The following is a 12,000-nucleotide window of genomic DNA, read 5'->3' as shown; positions in this document are numbered from 1 at the left end:
AGGGAAAGACTGAGGGTTATGTGATTTTGCATGCCTTTCCACAGTGTGTGCTGTGGCTACATCAGAAGGTCACATCTAGGGCAGATTTGTTCTTGCATCCCACTTCCAGCATCGAGTCTCCCCCTTGGAGCAGTGTCTCGCAGATCCTCTGGTTGCTAAGCCACGCAGATACCGATGGGAACAGCCTATGCAAGAGAGGATGGCAGGCAGAAGTGTATGAGCACAAATTCTCCCCTGTTGCATATCAATACATGTGCAAGGTTGAAGTGTAGTTATTCTGTGTATGTCAGACATGCACATGAACATACTGTCAGAAAATCTTATTTTCCAAGGTATAGAAGGACACCTTGAGCCCCTCCAATGAAAGAAAAGAGGGTAGAAGAAAGGCTTTAAGACAAAACTGCTGGGTTATGTTTCTAGTTTTCTTATCTCATTGAGACAATTTTCTACAAATTAATTCTTCCTTCTGCTCCACTAGTCTCACTGTCTACAAAATATTGCAGCTGCCTGGGGATTTCTCTAAGGAAGCTCTAATAAATATTTTACAAATGCTAATGAATCGGGTCACCCAGCAGCTCAGTACATCACTGCCCTCACTTTGCAGACAGGGATTTGGCAAAGACAAAGAGAAGGAGGGTGACCAGCTTCATGCTATGCAGCAAATTTTGGGGGGAAGGGAACATAAATCTTGAAGAATGAAAGTTGTCTTTATAGGTTCTTTTCATCAAAAGGAGAGGGCCTGAGACTCGCTAATTCCCAGGTCTGGTAGCTGTTTTACTGTGTGGTCAGTTTGTGCATACTGCGTTAGGGAGCTGGAACAGCTCCTTGTCTGGTTGGAGAGCAGCAGGGCTGGCAGGGCAGAGGCTGCTGAAGTTTGTGGAATGGTCAAGAAGTAAGGCTGAGTCGCCTTCTGCATGCTTCAGCTTCGTGTCCGTCCATCTAGATATTCGCTACTTCAGTAATGGCATCATGTGAGGAGCTTTTCTCCTGGGCATCTTTGTGCCCTCTAGTTCATTCCTGGATTTGTATTAATTAGGTTTCTCCTTTCCCACTCCATGTGTAGGGATCAGCTGTGATCTGAGAGGGCCATGAGCTGACAGCCCTGGCTGCAGCTGCGGGAAGTGCCAACAGGTGGTAGTGCTCAAGGCAGAGGAAGGCAAAGACTCTCCTGGCCTGTGTATAAGATCCTTGCAGGAAGCTTGTTCTGTACTCGGGTCCCCACGGTTGAGCTCTGGGTTGCAGCTCGGCCCCAATTCATTCATTAGGTTCTTGCTGAATTCTTTGCACTGTCACCAGTACTGGCCTCGTGCCTGTTCATGCATCTCCTGTGCAGTCCCCCCTCAACCCTAACGAAGGCTCCTTTTGATTTCACGGCATCAGGACTGAGTGCTCTTTGTTCCCCAAGTACTAGTTTCTTTGCAGGGCTTTCTGATCAGTGATTTGTATTACAGCGATTTTTAAAAGGGAAAAACGTCAGCGTAAATGCCCAGCACCTTCAAAGAGAGATTTCTAAACGTGTGTTTCAGATCTCTCGTTTTGGTGTCCGAATGCTGGATCCAACTTTTTTTTTTTAAATAAAATTTGGGTCAGAGGTTGCACAGCTAGCAGAGCATGTCTGCCAGCAATATTTCCCTTTTGTCCTCCATTTGCTCCTCTGTTCATTTAGATTATCAGATCTTATGAGCAGGGACCATGCGTGCACAGCAGCAGAGGGCTTTTCTGTACAGTTGCAGCCTCCCAGTAACACTGCCAGACATATGAGTAATTGGTTGAGCAGCTCTGCAGAGCAGTCTCCTTGCACCGTCCAAGCTGAAATGCAGAAGTAAAGAAATCTGTCCTCGGTGATGAAGAATCACAAAATCATAAGCCCCAAAAGGAATAAAGTCATGAAGAAAAACCTTTTCTTAAAGAAAATTTCTCTGTGAACGTATCTGGCATGCTCTTTAAGAGACATTCTGTGATCTTGAAGTGTGCTTCTGGGATCTTCTCTCTTCATTCTTGCTTATAAGAGAGCTTTAAATTAATGATAAGGAAGCCATTCAGGGCATGGGCTGTGCTGAGGTTCACAGCTTTCATTCTGAATGGGAGAATAAAGTAAACTGATATGGAAAGCAAGGAGAGAAACAAACGCAGTCAGTAAGCCTCTAACAGTCTTAGCCAATTGCAATGGCGAACATCCTGCTGGCAAGGATGACCTTGAATGAACTAAGTGGGATAAAGTCACCAGCCTGGACTGACGGCTGAAGAATCAGGCTGGATTCCAGCAAACTGAGAGAGCAGATTCCTGACAAGAGTCTCCTGAGCTGTGGCAATGGCTTCTCGGTGTCGGAAATGTGGACAACAGGTGCCCAGGAATCCACCTTTCACTGCTGTCCGGATAACGGAAGGAGAAATGAAATCTTACCATGATTTTATAGGAGGATGCGTTAGGCTGGAGCGCATGGCAAAGAAAGGTAGGTGAAAGAAATAGCATCTTCTCTTAGTGGCAGCTGCATTGCATTCCTAGGAAGTTTGCAAAAAGAGATTATTTCTCTAATGTTTTCTCTGAGGATTCAGTGGTAAATAGAAACAACTGGCTGGATTAGGATATTAACTGAGGTGTGAGTGTATCATTTAACTTGTCTGTATGTTTCTGGGATATTTGCAGTGACTTGACCTAGAGGAGGTTAAAATTAATGCTAGACTCATTCTGAATAAATGTTTATTTCACTCGAGTGTTAGACACTGACGTTTCTGTATGTGTCTGGAGCAAGTATTTGCTGCACATGTAAAATCCCTTTTTGAAATGACTGTAAGGGGATGGGACCATGGGTATCGTGATATGTTTGACCCTGTCACCTTGTGCTCCAAAATTCCTGTGTGACCTACTGTAGGTGATCCTGCTCTGGCAGCGGGGCGGACTAGATGATTTTTTGAGGTCTCTTCCAACCCCTGACATTCTGTGATTCTGTGATTATCTTTCTCATCATAAAGATTCTTGTTTCACTCCACTCAAGACGAACTTGGGCAATGGAGCTTTCTGTGCTCTGTCTGACCCAGTCTGGCTGCAGGGCAGTATTCCAGTCGGAGTGGGTTACTAGTGTAAGTCAGCAATTGGTGCTAATTGCATGTTAACTCTGAAGTGGAGTGATGGTAGTTGAAATCTAGGCTGTTGACTGTTTAGTCACATATCAAGATTGCTGAATCATAGAACACTATGGCACTCTACATGTCACTTGAGGGAAAGACTAACAAAGGAGCCTTTTGGTTTCATTTGCAGTTAACTGAGTAAACTTCAACTGCGGGAATTTCTGACACGTTCACTATTACGTGGCAAAAAGATCTCCAAAAGCATGCAGTATGATTGTACTTTCAAGTGGAATTATTCATAATGATTTCATTAGCTCTTCGGCAGACAGAGTGGCATTCAATCTGGTAAATAGAGAATATTCTGCAGAAAGCGGTGGACCAGAAGCAGGTCATCTGCTGGCAGCTACTGCTTACAAACTGGGAGTTGCAGATACTTTCGTTAGTAGGGCTCTAACGCACAATGCCAGGGTCTGAAAGCTGCAAAGCCAGCCCATTGTACCTCTGCTTCTGTCGGCCATCTATCCGTGCTGATTTTTGGGCTCGATGCCTACCTATGCGTTGTTGTATCTGGCTGACCTTTCAGTAACTCTGATGTTTCCAGTTGCACTCTTTGTAATGAGGCATTCCAAGCTCAGCGTAGCATGGCACAAATGTCTGGTATCCGAGTAAAAAATGGAACAGAATAAATTGAAGTTCCTTCCTGAATCTTCGGTCGGGTGCTTCCAGGTTGCTTATGGCTCTGGGGGCCCGGGGGCCTGCTGGGGGCAGAGCTCAAGCATCTGCTCTTCTTCGTGTAGGCAGAGAGGGGAAGGCACCGGCAAGAGCTTTGCCATGGTTACTGTTCCCAGGGAAACACCGTCCTGCCTCTCGTGTTGAGAGATGACCTGGCAGAGTGTTATGGGCGGAAATCCCTCAGCAAATCATTTTCTGCTAAAGAACAGATAGTGTATCCACTCAGTCTGAGCTGTTGCCATTTTGTGAGGCAGAAAGTGTCTTCGCTGCTTTTGATTTAAATTCTGCCAGTGAGGGTGCAGGAGGGGCAGCAGTTAGGTCATTGCTAGGGATAAGGTGCCTTCAATGACATGCATTAGAGCTGCACGAGCTGTGAGAATACACCAGTGACAAATCTGCATGTGGTGATGGTGGTAGAAGGGGGCTAGGGAGCTGCCAAGGTGTCCCAACACCACTGCCTAGGTTCTTTTCTCCTGTTCTGAGCTGATCCTGACCCTGTACTCGTTGCATCTTGTTTTGGCCTTAGTTTTATTATCTGTGAAGTAGAAACAGTGGGGATTGCCTGCCTCTGTAAATGGTGGATCCTGATGATGTAGCTATGACAATCCTTTGAAGATCAGACAAGTTTCCCTTTGCAGTAGGTGCTGCATAAACACTGAAAGAAAGATGATCTGTCTAGAGAGCTCGGGCTCTGCCTGCCCCATCTTGCTAGTCCTTTGCTACTGCTCGTTGGCAAACTGGGGATGGATGCATGCCTTTGTCTCGGGCTGGCTGTGTCTGAGCGCAGTTGCAGCACAGGGTCTGGAGCTCTGTGGTGTGTTCTGACGTGGCTTTCAGTTAGGGGTACCCTGCCTGCAGTGTAGAGGTCCCCCCGCTGGAGCATTGTTGAGGACTAATTAGCTAGTGCTTATTCCATGCTCCAGGCAATCCAAAGAGTGAAGCATTTTTCACATACAGACCATGTCTGTGGAGACCTGTGAGTATTCTGTGGCAACTTCATCTGTTGTAATAGATATTGTGACAAGAAATGCAAGGCACACCTGTAACTACACCAGAAACAGAAGCTACGTGGTTGCAGTCAGGCCTGCAGGTATAACCTCCCTTTCCTGAGCAGCTCCTCGTAGCAGGCAGCGCTAATCTGGTTCCTGGATTGTGCAGATTCAAGGCTTCCTTTGAATCAGAGACTCTCTGGGAGCTGCAGTGCCAAAATACTATAACTAGCAATCAAGTGGAAGGAGCCTCCAGAAAACCAGGCAAGAAATGTGGCAGGGACTCCAGTCCAGAGCTGATCCTCCTTGTAGGGCTCTCTGTTCCTCACAAAAAAACCACACTGAAGCTGAAAGCGAAATACAGCCTCTTGTCATGAAATACATCATTCTTGAGCAGTGACTCATGTGCCTTTGCAGCACTGACATGGCTATTCATGTCACCCAGCTGCTGATTAACATATTTATGCTTGAGGACACCTCCTGCCAAAATGGCCCCCTCTGTCCTCAGATGCTCCTAATTAGCCGGCCTTGTTGTGACGCTGTTGTGAGTCCTCCAGTGGGACCACACATCTGCTGGGGCTTAGCATGGATGGAGAAGCATTAACTGATGAGACCATGTTTCCGCATATTGTGGAGCTTGAGGCTGCGTGTGGATTATATTTTTTTTTAAGTGAGTAAAAGTGAGTTTTTCATCTGTGCTCAAGGCCGGTGGCAGCATAAAACAGGGTCACGAATCTGCAGACACTAAGGAGCATGCAGTTCATTACAGAGAGTATTAAGGATTTTGCTGTTGCTGCAAAACCAGGCAAGATCCTCCTTGCCAGTAGGATGGGGACCTGTCTCTTGTGCTAACAGAGTATTTTTGATTTTGTCCTTCTGCAGGACAGAAGAATGCCACGTTTCTGCCTGTCAGGCAATCATGGGTGCTTGGTTTTGGTCCTGCTGCTACGTCTCTCTTACTAGAAATGAAAAGCAGTTCTTCAGATCTATCTCTTCAGGGAGTAAAAGGGACTGAAGTGTTGGAAATAGTTTTAGGGCAGTTAAGGATTTAAAGATAGCACCTCAAAAGCAGTTTTCTATCTCTAGAAGGAAGTCCCATCTGAATGAGTTCAGGCTGAAATTTCTTTTTAGAGCTTCTCCACCTTCAACAGTGAAATAAATGAGAAATGCTTTCCTTTCCCACATGGGTAACCTTTCCACAAAGGTGCTGGTTACTGGGGAAAGTGACTGTTACATGAGAAGACTGAAATCTGCAGCGTGTGTGGATGGTATTTCTAAACCCCTTGAGACTCAGTCACTGTGCCTCCTTTTGCATGGCTCGGAATTTTTCTTGTTTTATTTGCATTCAGTATCTATTTTCTTTAATGTAAAATGCTACCTAGGGAACCTGGGATAATTTTTTTTTTTTTCCAGCTGGCTCTCATTGCAGAGTAAAGAGCTAAAATAAAATATTCTGTTTTCCATAGAGGTTTTTCCAAGAAAAGATCCTTATCTTAGATGTTTTTGTCTCTTTTCACCTGTTCCCATTGATATGCAGCCTGCTCTGCTGCTAGTGAACAATACTGAATCCTGTTTACCTAATCAGAAAAGTCTGGAGAATGGTGATGAAAATAGGGAATAGCTTTCCATTTTAAAAGAATTTTGAGAGATAAGCAGCACTGAGAAGATCAAGAGAACAAATTCTCAGAGGACAAGTTATAGCAGAGGCCTTCAGGGTATTTATGTTTTTCGCTTCCTCCCACGATACCAGAACAAGAAACAACTCGGTGAAATGGAAAAGTATTGAACATGAGTAGACAGATTGCTGTAATTGGTAATGTTTTGTTAACTTGTGGGACTTAGTACCACAAGATAATAGCTCAGTTTCCTTTTTTTGTGTGTTGCCTAAATTGTAGTGTAAACTGTCGGAGAAGATTTCAGAGGAAAATGCTATGAAATGTACTGGGAGATTGGAGAGAATCCATGCAGAGCTCTCACTCTGGTTATGCTCATGGAACTTGTTCTCCAATTCAGCCAGTTCTGCTGCTTCAAGCTCCACTTAGAGACCCGATTCTGCTGTGCTAATATGTTGATCTTGTCTACAAATTGTGCTGCTCCTTTATTATCTGAATCTTGCTGTGGATTAGCCTGCCCAATGAGGCTTCCACCTCATTATCCTGGATGTTGTGTAGTAGAATTACTAGTGCTCAGGTATAAAAGAATGATAAATAATGCTTGGTTGTAGCAGCCCAGTTTCTTATATATGAATATTTGGACTATATAGAGTGTGTTCTTAGGGGAAAAAAATCCTTCTGGTTTTTACAATCAACAATAATTATTGACCAAATGTTTGCGTTTTCACCTTTTCCTAAACCAGGATGCCTCAGCAACTTTGTGCTGCACAGAGTCGGCCTTTTATTCATATTCAGAACCTGTTCCTGTGAGTCATTAAATTGGGAATTGCTGAGTTCAGGCTATTTGTCTAAAGTCCTGAGTCACCACCTAGATAAAGTGCATTGCTGTGGGGGCCTCTAAGGAGCAAGGGTCTACATGACTGAAGATCTGATTATGAAATTGAGATACTGTTAATTAGTAAGGTCTCTGCTAGCATTGAGAAAAGCTGAGGTGAGATGGGAAGAGGTAAAGGAGTGTGATGCAGTTTTCTGTTTTCCCTTGACTTTACCACTAGACTCAGGAAGGGAAATGTACCAGAGAAAGGATGAAATTGGGGCAACTGTCAAATTTTTAAGTTAAAAGCACAGTAAGAATCAATGGGCTGGAAGTTGAAGTGAGAGCTTTGAAACACAAGTTCATTTCTTTGTTTCAGGCCAGCTCTGGGGGAAGCAGTGGATTTGCAGTTGCCTGGAGTCTTTAACATAAGATTAAAGAGCTTTCTAAAATGCTGGTTTAATCCAATTTCTGTGAACTTCTTGTGTGTTCAACAAGTCAAACACAATGAACCCAGTGGTCCCCCTGGTCCTGCAATGAAAGAATCTGGGAAGATGATCTCCAAGTTAGAAACACTTGGGCATGAGCCATTCCTTGTCATGTTTTTGACCCTTTCCCATAGGTGTGAACACCTGAACATGTGTTAACGCCTGACCCGAACATGTGGGGTGAGATGCTCAGATGCTGCAAGTTATTTCAGTGAAACTGGGGTGTATTATAGCAACTGAGGGATCAGATCCTTCATCTTTTCCTTTCAAAAAAAAAAAAAGAAAACATGTGTACTGCAGATGCTTACCAGTAACGAAACCTGAAATACCAGTATCGTTCTATTCCATATGGTGTATGCTGGTGGGACAATGTTTGGATAATACAAAATATTGTTCTACTGAGAGAGACACCACTAAGCCTTTTGAGCTTGGTAGTGGCATTTTGCAGGTGCATACTGAAACCACCTTTACTAATTATACAAACGAAAAAATGTCTTACACTTGTAAATCTAGTTTCTGAAACTGAAAGTGCTCCCTGATGAGCTTTCCTCTGAGCACGCAGTGGACTGAGAGGAATTTCTTGATGCCTCTTCTATTATGAGTTAATTCCTCCTTGTCTTGGGAACCAAGCCTAAGGTTAGTCATTTACTTTCACTGGCAGAATAGTATTTAGTCTTCTAACTTCACAGCTGGATCCACTGCTTCTGCAGCTTCTCTACACACAGGGCTAAAGTGATTTTTTTTTTTAGACTGTAATCGTGTGGCACATTTGCCAACCACTTCCATGGATGTGACACCTGTCAGTAACGCTTTCGAGCTTCTCCCACCTCTGCTCCTCAAGAGGACAAGCCTCTGCTGGGGGGTTGGGAATGCGGTGAGGGCAGTGCATGGCCCCAGACCTTGCCTGGGGAGCCGCCGTGCTCTCTGGTGCAGGGCCCCACCAGAGATCTGTGGGGTCTCGGTGGGTAACTGGGCTGTTGTGTGTTCACTGGGTGCAAGCAGAGCTGGAGCTGAATCTCCCAGCCACAGCCTCCTCTCCTGAGAGCAAAACTCATCTGGAATGAGAGACACATTTTGACTGTAACCAACACGTGGACATTTATATCTGTATACACAGCAGAGAGTATCATTACATGCTCACTACAGCTGTTAAATTCACTTGCTTAACATGCAGTTTAGGAGAGCCTAGAACAAGAAAGTGTGATGTAAAAAAAAAATACTGTGCATCTTGATGCTATCCTAATCTACCATTATCCACCCAGTAGTGCCTGTCTGTAACACTGCAGGTGCCTTCAGCGCTCATACATATTTCATACCTAGCATGCTGATGCTCTGTTTTGATTTGGCATTTATCTGTAACTACATGTAAAATCCTGTTAGTTTTCTCATACCGTACTATAAAAATTGTGATAATTTTTGTTGGTCCACTCTAAACGCCTGTCACTGTAGACAACTTTGATCTGCTCCTTGTTTTGCAGGTAGGTGAAACTAAAGTAGGCTGATGATCTGGACTCCTTCCCCATACCTCAATTTTCTTTTCTGTAGAATGAACAACACTTGTCTCTTTTAAGCCTGACTGATGGCAGGACATGCAAAAGAAACGAGATGTTATGACTACACTCTGTTTCCTAGGGAGAGCTGCTCTGCTGTACCCTAGGTAAAAAGTGACTTCTCTCCAAAGCTACTGAGCTGCTGGGGCTTGAGGTAGTAAAGGGACAATTTTATCAATAAACCTAACAATAAAGTGATAACTCAGTATCACTCCAGACACCTGTAGATGCCAATGTGAAAGCACGTGTACTCTCTTCATGTGCTGTGCAAACTGGTGTCCTGAAGAATTTGTTGCACTAGACACGTAGAACAGATTACTCCCCTGTTCAAGAGCTGTCATCATGTTTCCAGCCACGTTCATAGGTCTTGTGCAGTCTTCTCCTCTGTTTTTCAGCAGCAGTACTGTGCTTTGGTGTGTGGGTGGGCCTTCGGGAAGGCAGCAGTGCTGGTGGTTTCACTTGGCCCTGAATACTCTCCTATTTAAAGTCCTTTTAATGACAGCCCTTTCCCTGCTGTAGTCTGAGCAAGTGAATCTGTTTCATCTGTTGTTGGGACATATCTTTATTTGTTTGTGCTGGACTGAATGCCTCCAAAGTGTCTAAGGAATCTGAGTGGAGAACTGCCTGGGAGGGAAGCGGCCAGCTCTACCTTGAGGAGGGTTAAAGCCTGGGGACCGGGTGTGCCAGAGGTCTCCACTGTGGTTTGCGTTGAAGCAGTTACTAAGCAATTCATGCAGTGTCCTCCAGGAGAGCGGCAGCTCTTCGGTGCGCTGTTGCTTAGATCCAGGACTGTTTCCACAGAAGTCTGCATCTCTCCATCCCTCTGCTCTGCCTCATGTGAAGTCACTTCCGTGGCGGGACTGCAAAGGAGCCAGCCTGTGACACAAGGGAGCGCGCGTGCCTGTGAGTGTGTGTGGGACTAAAGGGAAGTCATCGTTCTTTGCTGTGTGTTTCTGTTGCTTTTTCTAATGGGCTTCTGAACCGAGATGGTGGTGACAGGTTGGAGAAGGCTGCTGGAGGGCTGGCTGGCTGGCTCTCCTTGGGCAGCGAGGTCAGCTGTGAGCAGTATTTGTCCTGGTACCCAGCTTTGTATTTGGAGTGCTGCTGGCAGCAGCAGCGATGGCTGCTGTGGTTCACTGTCTCCAATGGCAGCAACCAGGGAAATATTTTGGAGCTAACTGGCCTCTGTTCAGGGGTGAGTAAGAAAACAGGCCTTCAGCTCCTGAGCTGAATGATCCCTCAAATTACGTGAGTAGGCTCTGAAATCATTTTACTGGATGCGAGAGTTCAGAGCCAGTGGCTGGAATTTTTCAAATATACTGTTTCAGCTGTGAAGCTGTCTGCTGGCAAGCTCTGGGGAGGAAGGAATGAAGTCTGCTGCACACTCTGCCGTATCTCTTGATGAGCTAGGAGTGCAAGCATTGTAGTGAATGTATTTTAGCTTTGCAGTTTGGTACATGTGCTTTTTGTTATTCATGATAGATTTTAACATGGAAATGTGAAACCTTCTGTGGTTGTATTCTCTTCTCTGAGCAGGGATTTGTGTTCTAGCAATCCAGTACTGTTGTGAAGTACAAGTTTTGGGAAGAGGACAACTTAACTTGTATTTGGCAAAAGTTAGAAAACATCAAGAAGGCTACTACTGAGGGACTAGGCAAGGGGCTGTGCCATGCTGCTGTATATCTGGATTAATTTCTTGAAGCTGACACTGAGATTATGCTGGCATTGGCCTTTATGCTTTGTATTAGGGAAGTTTCTCTTTTGTGGAGAGCAGGATATAATGTCCCCCCAAAACATCCCAGTGTGTGCTCTGTGAAATCAAAAATTGTCTGTTTCAAAAAGCTGAGCAAATGATGTGGAATGCTGTGCTTCTTTAGCTCTTTGCTCGTTATGGATAGTTCATAATGTGTAGTGAAGATGTGTTAATAATTTCTAACTTACCTCTTATGATTATACAGAAATGTCAGAAGTGTCTTCATAACAGGATGGAATACGATGTCACCTAAACTGGACAGTGAGAGTATATGCTTTAAGAATTTTATATTAGTTTGTACAATTTAGCTTTTATGGGCATTATTAATCAAGGATTCTTAGATGTGTGCACAAATGCATAGTGCATTCCGACAATAAGTAGTTGTTGAAATCCTTGAAGTGTGATTATAGATACAAATTTGTACACACAAATCTATTTTTGTCAAATGTACCAACAGTAAATCAATATACTGGCTTATTTCTGTTTTCCAGTTTACTTACGTCAAAGAAGGATTTTTATTTTTTTGATTTATCAGTCAATTTTAAGACACTTTCTTTAAAAACAAACTAAATAATCAGAGCCAAACAAGAGCGTCAAAAGATTGTTTTTCAAGAAGTGGTTAAATGGAAAAAGTTTCTTCACCCAAGGAAATCTATACCAAAGTCTTTTGGAGTTGGCTTAGAAAGTTGAAATAAACCCTAGAGGGTGCACATTAGCAGTAGCAGCACTGCATATGACAGTAGCAGGGACCCATACCACCAAGTGTGGTAACAACCTGCTCACCAATTTGACACGGAAATGAATAATTTATTTTTGAGCTATAGATTTGCCTGAATGAAAATGTCAACTTCACTACTTCCGAGTCTTGGGGTTCCCCAGGCTTAAATGTTAATTCTGTATCTGAACTTTCTGGCTATCCACTATCATTTTAGATTAATACATATTTAAATGTTTAACAAAACAGAACTCCAAGTTTACATACATTTCTTCTG

At 44.0% G+C, this 12,000-nt stretch overlaps 1 protein-coding gene across 1 annotated transcript in view; it reads left to right on the top strand.

Moving 5' to 3' along the window:
- Positions 1–2,311: 2,311 nt before the first annotated feature.
- The window catches only part of MCF2L2 (MCF.2 cell line derived transforming sequence-like 2), a 61,251-nt gene continuing 51,562 nt past the window's right edge, over positions 2,312–12,000 (top strand). The window contains exon 1 of the mRNA XM_009868391.1: positions 2,312–2,453. Coding sequence (XP_009866693.1) covers positions 2,312–2,453 — 142 coding nt within the window. The remainder of the gene's footprint in view (positions 2,454–12,000) is intronic.

This window comes from Apaloderma vittatum, unplaced genomic scaffold (genome assembly GCF_000703405.1).
Source record: "Apaloderma vittatum isolate BGI_N311 unplaced genomic scaffold, ASM70340v1 scaffold17434, whole genome shotgun sequence".
NCBI lineage: Eukaryota > Metazoa > Chordata > Aves > Trogoniformes > Trogonidae > Apaloderma > Apaloderma vittatum.
This window is presented reverse-complemented; position numbering and strand designations above follow the sequence as displayed.